This window comes from Colius striatus, chromosome 2, assembly GCF_028858725.1.
Source record: "Colius striatus isolate bColStr4 chromosome 2, bColStr4.1.hap1, whole genome shotgun sequence".
NCBI classification, from domain to species: domain Eukaryota; kingdom Metazoa; phylum Chordata; class Aves; order Coliiformes; family Coliidae; genus Colius; species Colius striatus.
Window position 1 is genome coordinate 100958255 of NC_084760.1, and position 26286 is coordinate 100984540.

Genomic DNA, 26286 nt, shown 5'->3' on the forward strand with positions numbered 1-26286 from the left:
CCTTGATGGTTTAGCATGGACACCAAAATCAAGGCTTACTCATCTAAAGAGCGCCACGAGGAGATGGCAAAAGCACTACTTCACAGGGATTATCAATTTATGAATCCTTAATTTATTTATTTTTTTCCCAGAGGAGGCAATGACCTCTTTACCAAGAGTTCTGGGCAGACAAAAACAGGTTTGTATGGTTTTTTTTTTTTTATTTTTAAAATCTTCCACAGTTCCTTTATTTTTTAAAAAAGCAACAAACAAAAAACAATACCTACAACTCCTCAGTGTTACGAGGATTATCTCTTGAAAAATTGTTTTATCAATCTATCCCAGTTTGCTACTGGACTGTATTAATGGATTAGTTTTGATCCCATCTGCATTCTGATTTCTGCTAAATATTACACCTCCATCCAGTGAAAGTAATACATCATAAGGAAGATAATTCTCTAACTGCTCCTAGACTATTTTGGCACCAAATCTGAGGATTTCTATGGCATTTAACTTGGAGAACAACATCCATGGCAGTGAGCTGCACTTCAGCATGTGTATGGCCGGTTAGCACAAGGCTGTTCATCAGTGGTTAACCAAATGTACATTTCAAAGAATCATAAACTAAATGGCATAGCCTTGGCTGCAAAATTATCTTTAACCCTTCTCAGGAAGGTATCAACCTCAAAATAGGTTCTCTCTAAGCAACATTTTCCTGAATGATAAAAGATCCACTAGATTCAAGTATTTACCTCAGTGCTGTATTCTTTCCACTTTTTCCCCATTTACACTCTTTCTCCTTTGATTCATTTCTACGTTTCTTAAGCTAAGCATTTAATTGACATTCCTAAACAGCAAGTCAGACAGTGAGGAAAAACAAACTGTTGTACCACCTTTGTTTACACAACGCTGGCTCTTCTTATATTTACCATCACGTTTCATTCAGATATTTCAGCTGAAAAAAGTGTCAGCTTCCACTCAGAGGCCTCCATTTACTGCCATAAGCAAAGAACATACTTTTGCAACTCAAAGTGTTTTGACATTTTCACATCAGTAAACATTGTGGCAGTGAAATATTTTCACACTGCAATTACAGCATTAGCTTTTAAATCTGCAGGATGCATGTACACATTTATTGTCTTTTTAAATAAAACTATTGCAATTTTGAAACAATAAGCTGAAGTATCACAGAACAAATAGTCAATTTAGATGTAAATGTTTAAGCTCAATAGTATTCATCATAAGCAAGCTAACTGTAATGTGCTCAGCATATCTAGGGCAGTATGACGATAACAAAAACAACAGGAATACGTCTCCAAAAACTTTACAAAAATGTAAAAGCACCAAAGCTATTACTGTAGTATCAAAGCCATGTCAAAAGAATGGTGTATTGTCACTAAATATTTCACTGATGAGATTAAATCAATTTGACTCAATGCTTTCTGAGTCATTTCAGGAAACACAGAAATCTAAAAGATACATCCCCAAGACAAGCTAATAGCAAAGAAACAAACAACAGGTATAACAGAGTTACACCTCTCTAATAGGATGTTGTAGGAAAAATGTAATATACTGTTGCAGGAAAGGTTATGACCATTGGTGAATACAGTGCATTGAAGGGAAAAAAACCTGAAATGTAGCTGGAAAAAGACAGAACTTCTATGTAAAATACAGGACTGAGACTTACTCTTTTACTTATGAAAATCAAATACAAGGATGAACTTCTGACTTTTTCTACTAACAACTTTGTTCTAGTCATAAGGTAATTTTTTTTTACAGCACAACCAAGAGCAAATATCACAATAACGTTTCTTCCTTTCTCTAGATGAAAACTTACTAGAACAAGTAAAGAACTAGATGTGCAAAACCAAAACACATTCTTAGAAAGTTACATAAAACAGAAAGCAAAGCCAACTTTTTAAATGTTTGGGCCATCAATTAATACATTTAATTTCAAAACATATTGTCTGCTTTCCCCTTCTATCTAAAATGTCATACTAACTAACATTTCATGTTTTTATGATTTTAAACTCCATATTAGCTTGAGTCATAACATTTGAGAAGGTTAATCTTTCCATACCTTTCATTTTAAAAACTACTGACATATTCTAAACTTACTACATTAAAAACAGGTTTAGTTCTAAAATTCTATATACAATGGCAAACAGGAATCATAAAGACAATTTTATCATAAAGTATTTCTAATGAAAATCAGACATATTTTTAAAAATATCTTTTAAGTGTAAGCTGACTCATCTAAGAAAGCAGTCAGACCCATCTGGCCCGATTAATGAAGCACAGTCTACAACTTCTGTCAATGGAAAAGCAAACAAAAAAAGTAACTGCAATATACTGCACCATCTGACCTTACATGCAGCTCATTCAGTGCTTTATAAGAATGCTAGTGAAATCAGGATTAGTACCAAAGAATAGGTACAAAGAATCAAAAATTATTAATTTAATATGTCATGCAAGGAGCATTTGAGATAAAACGATACTAACATATTCATTATGCGTGTTCAAATTGTATTTGTGGTTTTTTTCTTAAGTGTCTGTTGGTGTTCTAGGTCTGTTACAGATCTCGATATGCTTGTAAAACATTCAGTGCATACCTATACTGTAACATTAAACGCTGCATGTATTCTTCTATATACAGTGTAAGTAGTATAACCAGAATAGATCAGCTCCTCTACACAGAAATCGTAGTGCAGAAGCCCATACAGGAAACCAGGTCTATTATTTTGCATGGAATTTCTGTTCAGCACATTAGATACATATTGCAGTTTACAAGTATAGTACATGTGAGACATGAACTATGTATATAAAATGTAGTATGTTCTTAGATACTGCATAGAAATTCTTTCAGAATAGAATTAGTGACACTGCCATGCTCCACAAGAATAGCTTGGCATCAAACTTCAACTACAGCCATAATAGTTGCCCTCATCTAGACCAAATAAGAATTAGTGCCTGGTCTTATTACTTAATATTTTAAAAGGGTATATCATTTTCATTTTAGGGTTTCTGATCACTAGATGCTTATGTTTGTCAGCTTATGTACAGAAAGCTCCATGTGCCTGATTGTGACATTAAAATACAGATTATCATCCACACTTCCCCATGTCATTTTGTCATTTTAAAGTGTGTGTGAACAGTTAATCAGCCCACCTGGGCAGTGTCTGAAATCACTATATTGCTTCATATCGTGTATTGCAGTAAATTTGATCTTTTTTCTTTGGTCACTCCACAAGCCACTAAACAAGAAAAGCTAGTTTTGCTTTAGTTTTGATGATGAAAGTAGATTATTCACATCCTAAAAAAGTTCAAGTTACCTTTAGTACTGTCTGTGCCCCCAGTTTTAACCCTTCTGGAAGCTCTTATTTCAACTATCTAAGGCTTATACGGACACTCTTCAGAAAAGTGGAACAGCAAAATGAAATTAGTGCCTACAAATACAATTAAATACTTTAAATACGAAAGATCTTCAAGGTTGGTATTCAACAGTTCTTCTTGGCCTTTTTATTTTGAATCTATTTATACTTGCATATCTGGAAGGTTTCTCGCTGCTTCTACCAACACCTGCTTTCAAAGACTAATTTTTGAGGAGTAGAAACATCAGCTACAAAGAAAGCCTTGAAACAATTTCTTGGACTCACAGGAAAGTGCATTGTCCTAATGTACAAAATGTACATTAAATGCAAACATGTACCATACCACGTTAAAAGCAGCAATCAGAGAAATGTCACTTATTTCATTTCCTACCACAAGCTTACTATTGTATGTTTTACAGTGCAGTGCATTCGATCTCAAACTCTTGCCATTTGAATACATTCATATGGACTTCTATATATTTTTCATCAACAGTTTTGTTACAGAGTTATAGCTAGCAGAAATGGTATTGTAAATCAACTAACCCTTCACAGTTTAAAGACTTAGAATACAAAATCTCAAAACACTTCATTGTAAGGTGATGGTAAAGCAGTTAGTAAAATTAACCATTTAAAAATCATAGTAAAACCATCACTTGATAAAGACATTTGCTCAAAAATCTGAATCTGATGACAACGTAAACTATCTTGGAAATTGTATTTTGTAACAGAGAAACTTTCTCCAAGAAGTAGTCTTTATATCTTTAAAGGAAAACTTTCCCATGTTAGCTCCAAAAATGAAAGTTAAACAGCATTATGTATCCTAAAGTTCCTAATGAATTATCTCCTCCAAAGAACACTAGTGTCTTGTAATGTTTTCTTAACTACGTGATGCAGAAGAGATATATGGTCTTGGGAACTACGAACTCCAGAACACACTTAGAGACATATCTTTTTCAAAACAGTCAGGAAAATCTTCACAAGTGTCACCATGACATAATTCTTTTAGGATCAATCAAATGAATAATATATTTCTATTATGATACATTTTTTCTTTCTGTAAAAAAGATTATCTTGTTTCTGTGCCTAGTATGACACTACAGAACCCAAAATCAGCTGAGCTATGCTGCAGCAAGAACGTCATCTTTATCTGAAATACCCAAGTCATTCTTGAGAGCAAGAGATTCAGTATTAAAAAAACCTGAGTCAGACATGAACCTCATTGGTGGAAAAGAGGATGACTGGCCATTTAATGGCTTTTCTTTTTAGCTTCCAAATGATCGTTGGGTAATTAACAGCATAGTCAGGACAACTGCTGACTGATCATTTGCATATTTTGAAGGACTGTCTACTATCTAATTATTCCTGCCATGAAATCAACACATTTTCCATTACTTCCAGTACATATTGCCCAGAGAAAGCATCTGGAAGACACTCATGGCAGTCCCCAGTTCCAGGATCTGAATATTCAGCCTGTACTGCTTTGCAATCTACAGACCTTCATCATTTCATCTTGAATGAGGTTCACCTATCAGAGGTAATAATTATCCTTTGCATAGAGAGAAAAGAAAAACTAGCATCCCCTTACAAACACTGTCCGGGATTTGAAACAGATGTGAAAAATGGGAAGGTTGACTGTTCCCTCACAAATCACTCAAAATCTGGCATCTGAGATGATCTAAGCACATGGGTGCCAAGAGACATGGGTCTCAAAGTCAAAACAGTTGCTGGTATTACTGAAAGTTCCCATTTATGTTCAATGGATGAAATTTGCTTGGAGAAAGAAGTGGCACAACCTCTGAGAAGGCCAACATTGCTCTGAAAGGTAAGTAGGAAAGGGATGTTCTTTTTGTAAAATTCATCCTGAAATTCAGTGGAGATAAAATGTTTAAAGCAGGATCAATCACATCCTTTGCAAAAAGCTAAGAGTCATCTTCTACAAGCTCATCACTCAGATAAGAAAAAAATGTGATGCTTTATCTTTGTTTGGAGACAGTGCTCCTCTGAGGATCTTTGTACGTATGGACAAGGAAAAATCTGCACTGAATTGACAGTGTCTCTGGCCTACTGGGAAGAAGTTAAAACTTATCTAAATCCCAAATCTGACTTAAATATGGTTTTCAACTCCTTTTCAAAGCAAAAGACCCACAGCTAGAGTCCAGATACAAATGATTTCACAGATGAAAAGTGCAGTTGCTAAAGCTCTTTACAGTCTTTATAAGGCCCAGAAATACATTTGTCCATCCATAATGAAGCAGAGATACTGTCAGCACCAACAAGAGACACTCTTGAAACCAGGAACCAGTCCTGAACTCATAGCAAGAACAAAGATTTATCTGTTCTACATTTGAGTAGCAGAATGGTAAAACAGACAATCAGTCCTACTATAGAGTAAGCGATATCACAAGAGTAAGGAAATTAAGGTTTACCTAAAGAAGGAACACACGACAGACAGCAAATAACATAGCACAGGCTTTTGTACAAGTCAGTACATAAAACTGATGAGAGTGCACCAAATACAGAAGAAATCAAAAGGTATTCTTTATACATCATTTCATAGTTGTGAATATGAGGTCTGGATGTTAATTGTAGAGGCCTAAGTGACAGACTGGTTCATACAGCATTTTATTAATTCCTTTCCCATAACATCTTTTGGAGGAGGTTGCAGGACTCAGCGAGGATTCAGAAATATCAGTTGCTACCGTTTTCAAAAAGCAATGTATTTGAGATGAGGTAGCAGAACACAATATATGGCAAAGATTCTAGAAGGTTGTGGAGATTCTACAGGAGACCACTTTCAGAAGCAAGTGTGGATAGATTTATGTATCAGAGAACTGTGCTTAACGAATGTGCTCATTACCAAACTAAGAGGCAATTTCACTCATATTAGATCCTTCAGGATTGTATGAGTGCTCTCCAAGCAGGAGAACACCCTGGTTTTAAGACATTCTTCTCCCTTATGCAACTGTGTAGAACTGAAATGGATCAAAAAAGACAGGAAAGTCATACTCTGGTTAGCATCCCTAAAGTGCCATGCTTCAGGTATGCAAGAGAAAAGGAGGGTCCTGAACTATAACATTTAAGACCAGCCACCTAGACAGTGCCATTGTTTGTTCCTCTTAATTGTGGATTATGTGCCACACAGGACAGATGTTGTTCTCCACCAGAAATTCAAAACATACATATACTTCTGAGGAAAACAAACATCTATCATTAGAAACACAAAAATGCTCCTGACAAACTTAAGCAATGCAATATGCCTGAGGTCAAAGTCAGGAAAAGAACTGGTCTAATACGACCAAAATCTAAAAGATGCCTCAATAGTAAAGTGTCAAGGCACGTATAGAGGAGCACTGAAAGGATAACATAAAAATAAAAAATATTATCCTCCCCCCAAATCCACACTATACCATTATTTCTGTGCTTTTAAATATATCATTTAACTTGTTCACGTTGGTGATACATGCCAATAAAAGTAATGGTTATGGGGAACTCTGGTCTGTCTAATTTCTATAATTACACTCTGAAACTAAGATTTTTTTTCTAAAATTATTTCTTTAAAGAAGTCATAAAAGGTTCATGTTCTAAGGACCTTTACAGAAAAATCTCCATCTTCCTACTTTTTACATAAGCTTCTCTTGAAATATAAGCTGTTTAGGTAAGTCACAAAAGAGCAATATTTACTGCTCTTATACCAGTTAAGGTTCATTGCTAATCAACTGTTTTAATTAAACAGGATTCTACTTTTGACACTTCTGTGAAAGAAAATCTTGAAGTAAAAAGTAAAGCCTATACAAAAAATAAGCCAGTATCAGAACATCAAAGATGGTAGGTAGGATTTTCCTCACTGTGAGTCCCCTACATCAGAAAGAGTTTACTGCATCCAGTTTGAGAAGCCATGCCTTAAATCACAGATGTTTTCCATTAAATGACATTTAATCACATATCTAGTTTTCTTGGTTCTCCTCGATCTTAAAGCTGAGCTGAAAGGGCATGCACGATTCACATTTTAAAGAAACTGATTAAACAGATAAAATGCAGCAACATAAAATAATGTTGGGCATTATGTCTCAACTATATCATTACTAAGGTTCTTAAAGATTCCAAATCAATGAGACTGTTAATAAAATCAGTTCCTAGATCTCAGACCTAAACCATTGATCATTACTATCCTATCTTCACAATCTAAAAGAGCCTGTATACCTCAGATGTATAGAGTACTATTAATTTTAATGGTATGTAGTTACTGGACTCATTTAGGACCTTTCAAAAAAATCCTAGCTACATTATATAGTGAAAGAAGGTATTATTTAATGAAGACTAACATTTACAAATTGAGACTGCTACAAACAGATTACTTTTATCAGCTGCAAAATATATAGAATGTAAAACATGGCATAAAAAGAATAAATTGCACTATTCATCAGCTTTAGTGTCTTATGTGCTTCACTTTATTTTCCAAGCACTGCAATATGATTCATGCAGGAACAAGACATGACATTTGCTCAAATGGTACTACTGTTAGAGTTTAAGGCTGCCCAGCTGAGCATGACTCCTAGATGACTCTGCAAAACCGTTCATCTTCCCATTTGCTTTCTATGGAAACAAGACACATCATTTTATACCTGGTGCACTAAAGCTTTGAAGCACATTTTGGTAATGAATACATTTACATGAAGGCTTATTAAAAAAAAAAAAAATCCAAGATAATTTGAAATTAATTCTAAGATGAAAAGAAAGATGGTATTTCTTATTAGCACAATTTTCTGCAGAAACACCAGAAATCCTTTAGTTTCTCCTAATCTTCACTTTTATCCAATATCTTCCACTCATTCTTCTGTTTTCAAGACAGGTTGCAAAACTACAAATTGCTACAAAAGGATTAGTGTTCCAATAATGACTTTTCATGTATTTTTTTAAGTAAACACTTACTCATCAGAGTATGTTACAAATCAGAAAGGTTCACCATACAAAGAGTATCTCTGCTAGTATAAGGAAAAACAAGTGTTTCTCTGTATCTTTTTTTGAATCTAATTGACCTGTGGATCTTCAAAAGTAACAGATTTCCCTGAAGCTCTTCTTATTGATGAGTAATAAAGTATCTCTCTGTAGAGTTGTCCACTATTCCCTAAGACAGGGGGCTCATACTGCAAGGATCTCAGCCTCTCTACAGCCCAGTCATCATCTTTGGAATTCAATCAGTAATTTCAGGAATGACTGCTGAAAGGCAAGTGTAAGTCTTGCTTTTAAAGATTTAAGATAAAACAGTATTATTCTCAACACTTCAACAATAGTTTATCTGTTCCTAATCACAAGAAATACCATTAACTGAAAATCAGATTAGCATATTATTACCATATGTTCTACAGTGGGTTAAAAATTGTGGGACAAATCCAGACATTCCTCTTAGCTCCTTTGTCTTTCAGTATTTATCTCCCAAGGCAAAACAATCCTCTCAGCATTCTTGCACAGTATGACATGGAGATTTCAATGCTCAACACATCTCTGTTAATTGAATTCATAATCAAAATGAGTGCTAACAAACTACGCAAGCAAGTAAGCTCTCAATTTTAAACATTCTTAGATGTTTCTTTAAGACCCTAGATGCTATAGGTCTACTAATGAAAAAACTAAGAGCTCAAACCAGCAGATTCAGAAAAATGAGGCCACAGACAAAAGGTTTAGCATAGAACTAAAATTGCCTACTTGCATACCTTCCATCACTAGAGCATTCAAGTGCCCTTAAGTAGATAAGACAAACCTCTACTCCTCCTCCTGCTTTGATTTCACCTTTCCAGACATTGCTACAACTCCATCAGTAGAGTTGTTATGGCTCCCAGGAAAGCCAGGGTAGTCAAAGTTTTTTGGTTTTTTGTTTTTTTTTTTTTTTTCAAACTAGGATACCTAAGCTAGAGAGTAAAGAAATCCCGAAAAAGATACTTGGAAGATGAGAGCACAGTGGTGCGTGCAATTACATGAGTGAAGATTAGTTTTCATCAAAATTACTACAAATCATCTTCAGGCAGTGAACTCCAAATGGTGGTTTGGGGGATTGAATTTTTTCCAGTATAATTTTGCAGACTGTAGAAGAGTATCAATCATCATTTGGATTCACTTATTTATAAACAAAGCAAGTGACATTCTTAGCATTTACAGTTTGGTTAAAAAAAACAAAACCCCTTCACATCCTTCAATCCATTTATAAGCAACTGTAATATCAAAGGACTTGCTATAGTGTTAGAGACTTCTGGCTTTTTCCTAAGATTTGATGGTGTTCAGATTTCCTTCTGTCCAATAATTCCAAGTAATTGGTAACTTAGAACACACATCATTTTCCAAAGTTGAATTTGATGAATATACCTTACTACATACACAGATATTGTGGAAATATTAAAATTAGCTAGTAATATTAATATTGAAGATGTAGAAAGCAGTTCCAGGTTATCATTATTAATAAAATGTCTGAAAATAATATTTTAAAAAAACTTATTAAAACATGTAAGTTAACAAAAAAATAAAGCCTCATACCGTTTCTAATGACACAAAAAAAATCACAACTTGAAGTCTTAAATGCTCTACATTAATAACTCTGTTCCAAGAAATGTGACTTTCCAGTAACATCTCATCTATTTTAATTTTCCAAGGCAGTTTACCAGTTTCCAGCTTCATTTAGAGTATGTTACAAATGGTCATTTCCAAAATGATGTAAACTATTTAGAATAGTTAGCTCCAATATTTTTGTACTATGCTCACTGATGTTTCTACTGATAAGAAGGCACAGAACACTCCCATATTAAAGCTGTAGCCTTCAAATAACTTATGAAAGAAAGAAAAATCTTATCAGTTCTCCACTAGAAGCTCAACCATTTCTTTACTGTTTTAAAAAAGAAACATTTAAGTTTTCTGTTGAATAGCAGGTGAAAAACCCTGGGCATTTTTCCAAAGGTTAGAATTTTCTGTTTTCTCAGTCAAAACAGCATAACATAAAGCAATTTGATGACTATAAATCATCAGACAGCACTAAACCACAGATGTTTTCATGACAAGCTTTATTTTTGTCTAATTAGAAAGCTAGATTTCAAAACTAACACTGACAATAAAGAATGTTTAAATAGCTGGAAAAGGGAAATTTTTACTGGTTACTTTACTATTACTTCACATAAAAATCTTTGTAATCGCTAAGATCCCTCAAGAAGTCACTGCCAAGACGATCTTTACATAGTCATTGGACCTCCTTAAAAAAGTCTGGTTAATATTTAGTATAAAAAATGTGTTAAAAATGCAGGACAAAAGATTTCTACACTTTACACTATGTCTCTCAGGTGTCACAAGTTTACAATTAGCATTTCTTCCACTAGGTATAAGGCTGTGATTTAAAAAAAAAAAAACCCCAACCAATTAGATAAAGAACAACTGTAACTAAGAAATGAAGGCTAAGAAAAATAATGCTTGTGTCATTTGGTGCAGTTTTCTCACTGTCTTCATCAAGATCGACAGATAAGTACAATCATAGCTTATTCCTCATTTCCTTCTTAAGGAAAGAAATACTTTATCATGATTTTATATATAGATCCCAACTTAAATGGTTCTGCTCCAGAATCATCAACAGTAAGTGAAGAAAGATATGGAAGGAAAAAAAGAAAATGAAAGACTACAGGAAACACTGTAAAAGTACCCAAGAATAGAGGAAGTACATTTAAAAAATGGGATGAAGAATGAAAAAATATTTACGGATAACACAAAATGAATTACCAGACTAGGTCAATGTAATTTTTTTCTTCCACAACTATGTCTAAGAAAAAAGAAATAAACTACATTTCTGTAAGAAAAATAAAACCTATACAGCACCTAATTAGAAATCCTAATCAATGCATAATCCTGTTTTATGGAAGGGCACGCACCTATTGAGTTTCAAGCATCACTACTTCCTTGCTTCTCTTTGCAAAGGGGCTAATTTGTATGTTTCCCTAGATCTTTTTTCAGTAATTACAATCTACCATTTGTCAAGTTATACCTTTGTAACATCTTAAATATATTAACACAGAGGCGGGTGGGATACATCTCCAATACATATTTTGGAGTAGAAAAATAGGAAAAGAACTAAGGTACTCAACATTAAATGAATGTATGCATAAAAATTACTTTCCCTGGGTTCTAGAAGTCATTAAAGATATCCAAAAGAAGATTCAGACTAACAGCTGGATTAAGCTGCTTAGAAATAACTGTTGGAGGAGCTTCTTTCTCCTATTAGCATAAAGAAAGCCCTACAAGAATGAACAAGAATCAGTATGAACTGCTATCTAAGATGTAAACTAATAAAACTAGTCATATTTAGACAACATTATATATTATACTATATATATACATACTATATTATATACAGTATATATAAAGTATAATATATTATACATTATGTTATATACTAATTTTTTATATATATTATCACTATATATATATCTAATATATCTTATATACATGGTCAAACTTGTAAACAATCAACTGAAATACAAGAGGTCACAGATCTTCATAAATTTATATTTAACCTTTAATTATTTGCCAACTTTTTGAAAACAGAGTTGAAAACAAATTTATAATCATAACATAGAAGAACGTACTTTTCTATTCCCTTTCAAAATTATTCTCACAAACAATAGTGTGATAAATAATATTAATTTTTTCCTTAGTACTAAAAAGATCACTTCAGGAGAGATGAGAAACTTAACAGTTTAAACAAGGTTTAATTCAATTAAGTTGCAAATCATCTTATACCTTGCAGTAAATATGGTCTCAGAAAATCTTTTCTATCAGCAGATGTTATTTTGGTGGTAATGAACCACAGGTTTACAGAGCTTCCACCACAGTTATATTATGCATAGAGCTGCTTTATACTTGCAGCTTGCTTGAAATAATTTTGTTAATAGTCAATTCTAATGTAAGCTCAAGTATTTAATACGGCAGTAACATATCAAATATAATATGTAAACACTACCTACATGAACTGGTATAAGAGATTCTTGCTCTCCTTTTTGAAACACACAGTATTTTTTTTTTTCACAGTAAAAGCTTTCCTCAAAATACAACTATTAAAATATATACCAGAAATTACTTAAGGACTGTTCAACATAACTAATTATTTATTCAACTTGTGAACAAGCTACTGAAATTACCAGTACTAGACATACTGGACATTGGAAAACACATACAGGTTTCCTCTTCTGTTTTCATCATATTATGCTACACTATTTCTGATTATTTTGTTTTCATTCTATCTGCAGGTGAACATGCTACTCACAGTCCTACAGAAGTTTAAGTTCATTTAAAGGTTGTCTGCTGCAATTCCATTTTTCCCTGTCTGCATGTTTTCATTCCATCCCTGCTGTCACTGCTAAAATAAAACTGACTCTGTAGCAAGTCAGCTAATCCAAGGTTAAGCTCTCCACCAAATGGACTCACTACAGGTTCAGATGAAGGCCAATACGTTCTGATGCAAAAGAGGAAGCAGGAACAGCAAATCATGAAGGAATGGCAGGACTGCAGCAGCCCTTGATTCATAATGTCATGGAAACATTAAGTCTGCTTCACACTACTAAAAATAACACCATCACCTCTCCTCCCCATCAAGAAGTTTACCACGTGTTATCTAGCACTCACTCCCAACAAGTATGGCTATTTCATTACTGTAGCTACAGAGCTTCCCTTTCAATCATTCACATGACATGCACTGAACTTCCAAAACAGGCGAAATGTAGGAATTCCCTAGAAAGCTTTTAAAGACAGTAGTACTCTTTTTCTGCTACTGTATTACTTAAGTCATTTCATAACTTTAACCGAATAAGCAGCAAACAATGGACTGCACAGCATGATCAACATTTCAACAAGGAGACTACAGAAGGCAGCACTGTATTCTTACTTGTGAAAGCGAAAACGTAAAACCAGCATACCATGCAGGAATGAATTAGAAAGAGCTATTCAGGAAAGTCAGACTTGCATGTAGAATTTATTGTAGCTTTTTAGAAGGCTAAAACAAATAAAGTATTCTCCCAATATCTTTCAAATTTCAAGCCTTTGCTAATCTTAGCTACTACAATTATTTTTTTTACCAAGGCTAAGTATGATTAAAAATTCTTACATGAAAAGTCTTTCTACTGTATCAACCTTTTGTTGTTGAATACGCAGCATGCAATTCTCAGGGTAAGAATGAAGACATCCTCCAGTTTATTTTAAGAAGTTGAAAACAAACTACAATGCAAATATGCAACTACACTTAAAAGGAAGGTATTAGCAATTTAATTAATAAAGAAGCCAAACTTCATCAAACTTGAAGACAGTCTTTGGGAAAGAAATGCTTTTCACTTGCACAACTGAAAAATAATCATCCTGCCAATATTATTCTCTCTTCTTTATGTTCTGTTCTGTTATATGTGTTATATACAGAAGTGAACAAAACCAGAAATATCATCAAAATAACATCTCTAGTAACAGAGAGTAAATACAAGAACAGTTAGTCAGTACTTACACACCAAGCATTACTATAGAGAATGTTCCAATTTGTAGAAATCATGCAGTACACAGCACATTAAACCAGATGAAACACTAGAAAGTTGTTTGCTGCTGCTGTTTGATAAGGACTACAGCAGAAAGTCCGTGAGTAAAATCTTTGTACATTAGTTGAACTATGATGGAAAAGACTCTTCTTTACGCTGAATGGCTTGCTTTGCTAACCAGAAAAGGCTTGTACTGTATTTTTCTAACTAATTGTAATTTAAAGCAACAGATACCAAAGAAGAGGTTGCATCCCACTTAACAAAGATATTTTAGTTTAACCATTTGGTCACAGACATTTGTTGTTGCTGTCTGCATTATACCTTCATACAAAGTTTTCCTGATATTTTTGTTGGCACGCTATGTTTCAAGACACTGAACATGAAGACTATCATGCTCCATGACACTTAAGAGTGAATAGTTGTTAGATTTTTTTTCTTCATAGCAAACAAGATGGCAAACAAGATCTTCAAGGTGAAAATCAAAGCCTACTTTATCAGATTTCCTTCTACCATTTACCTTATTCTTAATTCCTCTGCCTTCTACCATACAGAACAATCCTTTGTTTTATAAATGGTTTATGTTATCTATTTCAATCTTTTGACATAAATATCTTTGTATTCTTCCCAGTCACATCTTTTGTCAGACCTGGTACTAAGACAGCAGTAACACAGGTTTTCCCCATTTTCTTCAAGATCTATAATTCAGCTGCAACTTGGTGAGGCTGGTTTTATTGCACTACAAGTAAAGGAAAATACAAGATCTTATAGTGTTGATTATTTTTGTCTGAAAACAGTATTTCTTATCATACTGCCCTGGTTAACACTTGTAAGCATTCTGTTTGATCCTCCTGCTTTTACTTTTCTAGTAGTGTCTTCACTTAACCTTACCAGCTCCTCAGGCCAAACTAAATTCACCCAATAGAAAAACCTTAACTCAAGAAGATTTAATCAATCCCTCTCAAGAAACTGCTTCAGCCTCTTGGGCACTTTTCAGATATTTCCACAGTTACGCTCATTCTGATTTTTACTACTGTATGATTTGTTAAGCATAGCTATTTTCTGTCTGTAGTTTATGAAAATGTTTAGAGGTGACAGTGTAATGCTTTATTTCCTTTATTTCACAGTTTCACTAACTCATACTTATTTGGCCTTCCAAATAGCTTTCTGGAAACAGACTAGTCACAGCAGTAACCATGATATGGTTAAAGGATGTGAAAATCAGTTAATCCAGCACTCTTCAGGCCAGTTTGATATTTCTGCTTTAACAGCTCAGGCTTTATAGCTTTGCAAGGTTTGATCCATTTTGACCTGAAGACTGGCAAAATTAATTTCCAACTTTAGCTCCTCCATAAAGCAAGAATTATTCAAACTTTCCTCAATATTTAAGTGGCTTATTAGGCTTTGTAACTTGTACTCTATGAATTTATGTTACAGATCATGTTGGGGTGGAAACTCTGTTCTAGTAAGATCTTTGTGTCCTTTGCTTACTCCATTTTTAAATTCCTCAGCTACAAGTGACACTTTTGTTACTAAATAGGCTTAAATTCTTGGGAAAACTATCAAAGACTGATGGTAATTGTTGTCCAACGCATAAAGCTGCTACAAAATACACAAAGATGACTACTATAAAATTGGTTGTTTATTGATTCATGTCTACTTTATCTTATAATTAATGTTATGCCATATTACAGAATAATTATCTCTTAGCATGATTTTATCTGGCTTTGAATTACCTTTAAAAAAATCATAGCCACTGACATTCATCTACTGTAAGAATTTTGACATAAAAATCATTACTACTACAGTATTTATTTAAATTATGCTGAATTAATTTTTTGCTTAAATAATACTTCCTCCATACCATACAACTACGTTTAAAGATATTCAAGGCAGAGAAGTCTAAAAACCACTAATACAGGCAAGAAACAAGGTAATAATAAATTAAACTATCTTCTACTGAAACATTATTTCCCATCCATTACAATCTTAAAATTCCACTAGTGTAGTGGCAAATGATAGAGAATTACAGTATCACAAGGGTTGGAAAAGACCTTTAAGATCACTAAGTCCAACCACTAACCTAACACTGCAGGCCCATCACTAAACAAAACCACATTCCTCACCACTTCATTTATGTGTCTTTTGAATATCTCTAGGGATGGCGACTCCACCACCTCCTTGGGCAGTCTATTCCAATGCTTAATAACCCTCTTGGTGAAAGATTAGTTCTTCCTAACTTAAACTTCCTGTGTAGTACACAGTTTGACAGGGAGCATCAATGACTAATACCACATTGCAGTTGTCTTCAGACAAGAGAGAGGTAGAGAATAAATGAAACTACAGCTGTCCTGATACTGCAAGACCAACATAAAGAATTTGAAAAACACTCATTTCAGACCAAATTAGAATAGTTAAGTAGAAGCTGGAAATAAAAATCTTTTTCTCAGAGAGGAAGAATGTAGAGTGAAAGGATTTGAATTCTGTTGTATGTGCCTCATGTTATATAAAGACAGTTAGTATAAATGCAATATAGTAAGACCTGGACATTCATGTAATGAAAGGAGTAGCTAGAAGACACATTCAGCTAGAAAAGTTTATTAAATACTTTTTAGAATATGTAGAAGCAGCTTTACATATTTCTAGCAGAGGAATTCAGTCCTACTGCATGGGACCTCAAAGAATGATTCCAAACGCTTAGTGACACTGTAACTCAGTATGCTATACTTTATTATTACTTAGGTCCCCTTATCGAGGCTCTGTGTTTTTTTCTTACATTTCATATAGTTTCTTATATCTTTCCTTTGTAAGGAAACCACCCATCCTTACTGAACTCTTGTGAATAACAAACTCTCAAAGCTCTCATAATGAAGAGAGATCAATAACCTGTAGGATTCAGTTTAGGAGACAAAGACAGATCAGCTCAATGGTGATCCCAAAAGCCAGCTGACTGCTTTATTCTTCCTGCTTTCCTTCAAAGAAAAACACAAAAGAAGGAGTACTATATGAACTTGTAGGTCCAGATAATGACCAGTATCTCCTCAAACTATGGGAAGAAGAAAAGTTTCACACAAAAGAAATGTAAATTAAACATATACTAATATTACCAAATCATTTTGGCCTTTCTCCTTGGGGAGAAAAAAATTGTTTATTCAGCCTGCCCCAAGTTGTCCTTTTTATGTCTAAACATAAACTGTTTGACTATACCACCACCTTAATAAAATGACAAGAGCAAATGGAAACTGAAATTAATAATCCACATGGGGGGGAAAAAAAAAAATCACAAAGATGAGAGGAAACACAACTTACTAATAAAATAGTCTCTGGTTACATAATTACCTTGATGGAAATTCATTTTAGAAATGTGCCTATTTGTGCACTGTTGCTTTAAAATGTAATTACACTTCCTAATCTCGTAACATCGGCTTGCTTTGCAGAACTTTATCTCAGAAAACCAAAGCATTTCCACTATATAGTGAGAATGAGACTGAATCTTCTCTCCTACGTGGTCTCAAATGATATTCAAGTTGGCGACACAACAGAAGTATGTGAATGTCTTTTCATCAATTTTAATCCATTGGAATTTTTCCATTTACTTGGAAAAAACAGTAATAGTTACAGGCATGCTATAACCTGAAAGGGAATTTCTGATTTTCCATGCCTATGTTTTAGACCATCTTTGGAATCTTCCAACAGTCACAATCCCCCCCATCTTACTACAATTAGCTAAGATTTCTTTTTCCTCATGCTTAACCTGGCTTCCTTCATAGAAGGAATTCTTTCAATTCCTATCTTTTAATCTCAAAACATAAGCTTTCAATTCCGAAATTTCCTGACACCATAATTTATCAGTCATTTTTTATACTAAATGGACAGATGCAACAGGTAGAAGAAAAAAACAAGTTCACCTATATGCTAATTCATTAGTATGTACTACACATGCCTGTTTCAACGAGGCATAATTTTCAGAAATGGGAGCCAACAGACCTTTAACTCTTGCACAGATAATAAGCACTGCCCAAATCTCTTATGCCTACACATAATAAATAAAGGTGTTAATGAAATGAACTGACAATGTGGTTTTCAATTGATGCCATATTTGGACAATAGTTAGCCCAGCATTGGCTGACACTATTACAATGAAAAACATGATCCTTCAGTCATATTATTCAGAAATAGGGGGCAGGTAGAAGAATCAACAGACGCTTCACAAAATTAATTCTGCATCACATGAAAATTTTTGTCTGTCTAAACTGCAGCATAAGAGTTTCAAGTTTTGCCCATATAAAGTCTTTTTCTTATTAGCATTTCTAATCCTGATTATAAACTCAATCCTAATGTTCTCAATATCTCCTTAGTATATGAACAAATTCTGAAGATCTGCTTTCTCTAGTTGTCTTCTGCTTTCAGAGACTGACAATGTGAGATGTGAAGAGGTTAAATTATTTTTTTTCTTATCTCCTCCTTAATATACTACTATATATTGTTAATTCAAAATTTCTCTCCTGGAATTTGGTAACTTCTAAAAATGTGTTCTGAATAAATTTACTTAGAGACACCATCACCACAAGTTTCCTCACAGCCAGCATCTATTAGCATTCACTAAGTACCCAAAATCACTAGGTCATTTTAATACTACTTACTACTTTCTTTAACAAGATAATCTCAATTATCCTCATAATATGGATTTTTTTTTCCTCCACTGAAAAAGATGTAATGTGTTTTTATCATTTTATAATGGCACAAAAGTGGTGCTAAAAATCAGCACAAGACGCAAGTTAATGGCATAGGATGGATGCACTACAGACTCACACTGAGTCAGCTTACTTTGAGTAAGACTATAGAGCAAATCTAAGAGAAAGGCTCTTACATCCAGGATAATTCTGGTCCCTGCAAAAGGCTGTAAGCGATCTGTCTGGGCAGAAGGCAGTCTATATTATCAGAATGTAAGAAACACAACCCATTTTCCAGTTTCACATTACCTTTCACTAATATATTGACAGTAAAGTTTTTTGATACTGTGTTCCTGAAGGGTTTTTTCTTTTTCAAAGATATTTAATGTGACCACAGAATCAGAGAATAGTAGGGGTTGGAAGGGACCTCTAAAGATCCTCTAGTCCAACCCCACTGCTCAAGTACGTTTACCTAGATCGAGTCACACACGAAAGCATCCAAGGTGGGTTTAGAAAATCGCCAGAGAAGGAGACTCCACACCCTCCCTGAGCAGCCTGTGCCAGGGCTCCCTCACCCTCATAGTAAAGAAGTTTTTCCTTAAGTGGAACTTTTTATGTTCCAGTTTTTGTCCATTACCCCATGTCTTATCACTGGACACTACAGAAAAAAGTGTTGCCCCATCTCCTCAATATGATCAAAGGAAATAATTCAAGGAAACATACTTTCTTTTCTCAGAATCATCTCAAAGCAAAACATAAAAGCATGTTCTATTTCACCAGCCTTAAAGTGAAGCAAATATCCTTATGCTGAAAGAAGGTAAGAAATCTAGGGTTTGTAAACAGTTCAGCATTGTCTTTCAAAGGTGATGAGAAACTCCTGCATCTGTATCTAGACCAAGCAAAAACTCCTGCCAACAGCTTTTTTAAAATATCATTCTGTTCTGAGGATTAATTCAATCTGGGGTGAAACATTTTAAAGATCACTAGTGTACTGCAAAATTCATACAGCTTACCATCACAGCATTAATTACATTTCAGAAGTAATTTCTGGAAATGGAAATAGAGGATTCTCATGCAAATACTTACTGCAGGTATCAGTAACTTTTTCACTTCTTCAACAGCCCTCTTCAGTTTTATTTCTGCTCTATTCTGAGCATCCTCCACAGTGATAAGTACATGTAAATCTTCATTCAGGTGTTCCCAGTTGGGCTTGCCTCTGTTTTGTTCCTCCTAAAAAAAAACCAAACCATGGAAGCTATGAAACACTGTTATATTCTGTAAAAATGACTACAAAATCAATGTGATTACTTAAGAGTATCTTTCCCAACTGAACAAAGGAACAAAGACAAGTAGTGCTACAAACACAATATTGCTTTCAATACTCTTTGGAGCCTTTCAAGAGTTAAACAGGTGGTTAAGCAACAGAATATTTTCAAGAAAAAGGAAACAGATAGTATACATAGAAACTTCATCTGAATCACTCCAAAGGACAAAAAAAAGAGCAATTGTTCAGTGTTAAAAAACTGCTTTTAAACACTCGTAAAGAAAAGATTCAAGAATAAAATTACAAAAGCAACAGAAGGTGCCATTTTTAAAGCAGAACTACAAGTACTGGATGAAGGGCAGAGAGAAGGAGATGACAAAGCTTTAATACTGAAGTTACAGAAGAGCATGTAACACGATGGTCACCATTATACAGGTACTCTCACATCAATGTCATTAATAATTCCAAGGACAAATCTTAATAATGTTTTCAAAAAGGGAGAGCAATCTAAATAAAACACTTTAATTGTAAATAGTTTTAAACAGATATCAGTAAAGTAACATATTCAAGTATCAGTCTTTCAAAAAGCAAGATAATGTACACAAATATAGAAGAAACTTTCCAACTCTACTTTTATTAAAGGGTGAATAAAAATAGTTGAATTTCCCAGAACAACTTAAATTTGGCAACACTTAAAAAGTAATAGAACAAGCTAAAAAAGTGTGTGTGTGTAAACTATAGTAAAGAAAGGTTTATTGTAACTTTTGAGTCTAAAGAAAGGCTTTCATAAATAAAACACACATCCTGGGCATAAGAGCTTCTTATATGCAAAATAAACATTTGTGACTAAAATAGTTAACATCTTAAAAAAATATTAAAGGCAGCAAAGTTAATTGCAAATGCAGGGGTTTTTCCCTCCAGATTTGAATAATTCTTTTCCAGGAAATCAGACATGCAGAGATGTGCCAACAAATATTCACAGCAGTATATTCACATCCACCTGTCATAGAACTGTTCCTTACAATGCTCTGTCTTTAATTTAGCTTAAACTCTGAAATGTTTTGTGGAATAGACAAAGATATAAATGGCAGAAAAGTAGAATCATAAGAGATGTATGGAAAATTAACATCAAAGTATCAGTACTTTGAAGGAAATTCCTTTTCACTGTTCTTCATGTAATGCGTACACACACACACACACACCCCCCTTTCAGCTACAGTGTTTAAGTTATCAAAAAATGATATCTTAGAGAACTTTCTAAACTATGGTGGCTATAAAAATATCTCTGTGAATTTCCTAAGCTTAAAAAAAAAAGGGAAAAAATAGCCCTCATTTATAAAACACAAGCTGACACAAACTGCAGCTGAGTTATAATGTATTCTCTGCTGTAATTTAATCTTTGAAAGAACTATCTACCACAAGGTATTTGCAGCTTATTTCACTCTATCATGATCAAACTCCACTATTAGTATTTAAGCAATTCATTTTTTTTTTTAAACTCAAAGCAGGATTGAGTTGTTTTCTTTTAAGATGGTGACAAGCTATATTAATATCACGTAGTACAAAGTATTAAGTTACAGGTATGAAGAAGGAGAGAAGGTTCCTAAACCAGCAGAGGGCAGAGCAAGAAACATGCTGCTACCTCTTCTTCCACTGGGAAAGGTCTTGGTTACTAACATGAGTGCACAATGACCTGTACAACTATACTACAATAGCAAAAAATAAAGTAAGAGGGACGAATGACAAAGGAAGGTGTTCACAAGTAAAATGGCAAGTTCTGTTCGCACAAGACAAAAAATGTCTAAATGTAGCTTTAGTTGCCATGTGATTAAATGGCATGTGTACATATAGTGTGGACAAATATGAAGGGGCCATACTGTGCTTGCACTGACTTCTTTCATAATGAAAATAATATATTGCAAAGAAGATTTGGAGAAGTTACTAGCTGTCAAAAACAAAAAATAAAATGTACATTGTTATAATGGATGCATGCCTCATTTTTAATTTTTAGGACACAACTGATTCTTTTGTTAGCTGGTATTTCAATATTTCAGATTACTATAATCTCAACTATTGGTGCTGTACTTAAAATTATTCCAGTGCAGTATAAGAATTTTTTTAATCAATTTTGGAAAAAGAAAGCTGTGCATAGAACAACAAACAGACAATACTTCAGATTTTTCCGTACCCTTAATTTACTTCTTGGTAGAACATGGTGAGTGTAAGGTAAATAATCACACATGTTATGAAGGTCAGATCTCACAGCAGAACAACCATTCTAATACTTCTTAGTAAGAAAGTTCAAGAAGTATATACGTAGTTCTACATATGCTTTTCTATGATCATGAAGTATAGTAATAAAACTCTTGTTGTTGTGGACATTATTATTTAAGTAAAATGTTAAGACTGAAAGAAAGAAGAATAAATGTCCACATAGCATTTTGAAAAAACAATTAAAAAACGAGAAAAACATTTGCAATGGGCTTCCAATTTCTACTTCCACATAGTTGATGTGGAAAGGGACCCTGGACTTCATCTAGTCCAAGACTGCTGCTCAGGGCAGGGTCAACTTGAACATGTTGATATGGGCCAGGTTTTTAGTATCTCCAGGGATGGAGACTCCACCACTTCTCCAGGCATTCTGTTCAGTGTTTGAACAGCATTCAGTCACAATTAAGAGAAAAAGCTTGTTGCCTCTTGTCATTCAGTAGAAACTGTTGAGCAATTTGGCCTAGTTGCCAGGCCTACCCACCAAAAAAAAAAAAAAAAAAAAGCATCAAGGACTAACAGAAATTGCCATAGTAGTTATTTGAGGCAAAAAAACATTTGTTACCACAGCAGGATGGGTATGTGCAAAGAAGAAAATCAGCACCAAGAAAATCTGAATAAAAGACTCGGGAAAAAGAAATTCAATTGCATATATTCAAAATTACATTACATACTCAAGTAGTAATTTACCACATGAAGTTTTCCTGCATCTCAAAGATTGTTTATGGAAGAATTATACAAAAAAAATGGAGACAGTGAAGATGCAGGAAACTACAGAATAAAATGATTTATGCTACGGCCTTAGGGAACAACAATATTAGAAAAGCTTAATTACAACCAAACTATCTTGCCTGCTAAATTAAAGAACATTAAGAGCAACATAACTGGCAGATGAAATTTCACTGTGCTCCTTGTTCGGCAGAAATTTCAGTGTCCTTAAATATAGTCTAATTCTGTAAATAGATTTTGCTTCCATTCTGTTGCCTGTGCAGATATACTTCTTATTCTCAGGGTACCTGTACACAATAATGGACTTGGAAGAAATTGCTCAATATTTATCTTGCCGTTAAGGTCAAGGGATTGGGTAGTTAAATAAAAAATTACAACTTCTTGAAATTTAGTTGCATGAAAAATAAAAAGTAACATAATTACAGATTTTTTGTGTGTGTGTTTTTTTTAATATTTTTTATTTGCTTAGGGAATGATTTAGTGGGAAGCCAAAAAGCAAGCAGATACAAGTGACTTGTATTTATACAGCCAAGCTTTATAATTACAAAAGTTCTTCTATGAGGAGACATACATGAGGAGACATCCAGATCCCTGTTAATTTCTGTCCTACGTTTTCCATCCAACTCATCCTACTACAGTAATTCCATATCACGGTCCTTATACCTCCTGCATCCCATTTCTATTTACATTTTCACATCCCAGGCCAAAGCTTCCTTCTTATTACCTCAACTATTGACTTAACAAGAAAGAGACAGTGGCTTACAAGCTTTCTGTAAGCTATGTAAAGCCGATTACTGAAAACTCAGTATATAATTTCCCTTTATGAGAGGTATTATGTTAGATCTCTCTTCTATCTAGCCAATAATTTTCAGAAAACTTTAAATGTAAGGGAAAGAATCACCTGTCAAGCTTGACTGAAATTGTTCAAAATATTCAAATGGTGAATAGGAAAAACATTGTCACAAGAAAATCATCACAGAATACTTTCTCAAGAACTTTTAAAAACACCTCAAACTTTGTTTCTAGCCAGAAAGTCTTGAAGATCTTCACAGTATGGCCAGCTGGCTAAAAATTGACAAATTAAAAACTAGTGAAGGAGAATCTAGTCATTTACAGTTGTCAAAATGTCATTAAAGGAAGAAAAAACCCACAAAACAAAAAACCCAAACCAACACTGAGAAGAAATACTTTGACTTGTTCTTTTTTTTTTTTGTCCCCAGAAAGCTCTGGCCCATACTATTTAATAAAGTAAAACTCTCATCCTAGTCACTTTTTCCACTCTAACTCATATGATTTCCAGTTATGTTAGCCACTAGAAAAAACAAACACAGCTCAGTGCCAACAGAAAGCGCCTTTTAAATAAAACCATTGGCTCAAGGAAATGTTGAGAATGAACCTTAGTACCCTCATTCCTCTTGAAATGATTGGTTATTAAATTGTTTTCACCAACCTATTACAAGTGACTCTCCCTATTGAATGACAAGAAACACAGAAAAGCTAGAGTAAAAGGGAAGAATATTTTCATATAATGTCAAATTGAACACTAAAATTAAAAATCATCAGAATAGCTTTAGTCTTTTAAGGTATACAAAGGTTAATTAAAGTATATTCTGAAAACATTAATTAAAATTACCCTAAGAAATATCATAATCACTCATAACCACTTCACACAGTCAAACGGAGAAGATAAGACATGAAGAAAAGAAATCTAGCTATTTAGTAAAAATGCTATCATATATTTTGTCTCATAAATTGTGCTATAAGAGAGCTGACAGTAGTTCTAGGCAGATGTTTCTTCTTCATAATGAAAAAATGCATATTTCTATATCTCAAGGTTTTAAAAAGAATTGGAAAAGCAGTTTAAAAGCAGTGTAAATAAAAAAAAAAATCAAAGTTAATTCTAGTCCTGCTTTAGTTTAAGTATTTTTAAATCAGAGTTGCTAAGTGTTGTAGCCATGCAACAATGTCATCTCTGAATTAATGGGTCCAAGAAAAACATTACTCAACCATTAAATACACCTTACTTAACAACCTTTTGTCAACACAGTTGAAATAGTAAAAAAAACCCAGAATGCTCTTTTCCCTAAACTAAGTCATTACAGTCAGCCTTTCATAGGCCACAAGAATTGTCCAGCTTGTATTGCTCAATGTAACTTTTGTTCTCTTAACTTTCTGTCAACCTGACCTACAGAATTTTATTTTGGTGGCTCTGCTGCAGAGATCATTGAAAACAAACATTGGAAAAGAGAGGATTTCTGTAACATACTGTGCAAGGAATAAACCACTTATTCTCAGATATACAAATAACTCCACATCAGCTGATATATATTCATGAGAGCTCTAGTCCTAATGAAACAAAAATCACTTGAAGCATTTCCTACTGTTGTTCTTATTGTATCTTTTTTGTATCTTATTGTATCCTATCTAGAAGTTTCTAACTTCTAGAGGTTCAGCCCCCTTACCAGGAAGTCCTTACCCCTCCACTGGGACTGTCCTGAGCACTCTGACAGCTTTCAGAGATCCAAGCCTATGTGCTGATGCAGAAAAACTACACCTCCTTCTCCCATTTTCTGGCTGGACATATGAGTCAAGTAATATCATAAGGGGAGGGGCTACTGAGTGCCAATATAACATCAGTGCTATAACTGGGAGAGGGATAAGGGACCATATTTCAACACCTAACTGCCACTTAAAGACTGGCTCACCATATCTCATGAAACTATCCCAAGTGAAATCTAATTATGCATTTGCCAAGGACAGACATAGAGTTATCTGTAGTATCTGACGGGAAGCAACTTGTTCATCTATTCAATAACTAGGTATAAATGCTTGTATACAGTAATCACTGCAAATACAAACATGAAGTTTTCCATTTTTGCCAATGAATCTTAAGTCTTGACAGAACAGATAAGTGAAAAATCAATCAAAACCTGAAAAAATCTTTATTTTCAAGTGTATTCACATTATATATTCCTGGCAACACCATTTCAATAGAAATTGTTACTTTAGAAGAGGTCTGCAAACAAAATACGTGCTTAGGTAAGTAGCAAAAATAGAGGTTTATCTTCAGATGAAACTCCAAGCCAGCTCTGCAGAAAACCAGTTTAAAATGATGCACTAATTACAGTATCTGTTTGAACAACAGAGTAATTTTATAGAACGAAACATTGGAACACACTGATTGTCCTAACCCCTGCTGATAAACTACTTTGATTGTGCAGTTACAGTCAGGTGAATTAACATAAGACTTTTGCTCCCACTGAGCTTCTAACAGTAGCAGTTCATAAGCGGAAAGATGGTGAAAAAATAATGCAACAAAACAAGTAGCACGTCGTCAGAGGGAACACTGTAGCTTACTTTATATTTGTAATTTCTGATCGAAGTTTACTCCTGCTGAAGCAACGGATCAATCGCTTAAATTAACAGTCTCATACTTAGTGTTCTGAATGCGAGTCAAGTTAGTA

At 34.0% G+C, this 26286-nt stretch overlaps 1 protein-coding gene across 9 annotated transcripts in view; it reads right to left on the bottom strand.

Annotated features, from left to right (window-relative positions):
- Positions 1-26286, bottom strand: part of QKI (QKI, KH domain containing RNA binding) — a 150899-nt gene that overhangs the window by 30998 nt on the left and 93615 nt on the right. For all 9 annotated transcript variants that reach the window (XM_061991613.1, XM_061991611.1, XM_061991610.1 and 6 more), the window contains one exon: positions 19648-19791. In XM_061991613.1, the coding sequence (XP_061847597.1) occupies positions 19648-19791 (144 nt within the window). The remainder of the gene's footprint in view (positions 1-19647; positions 19792-26286) is intronic.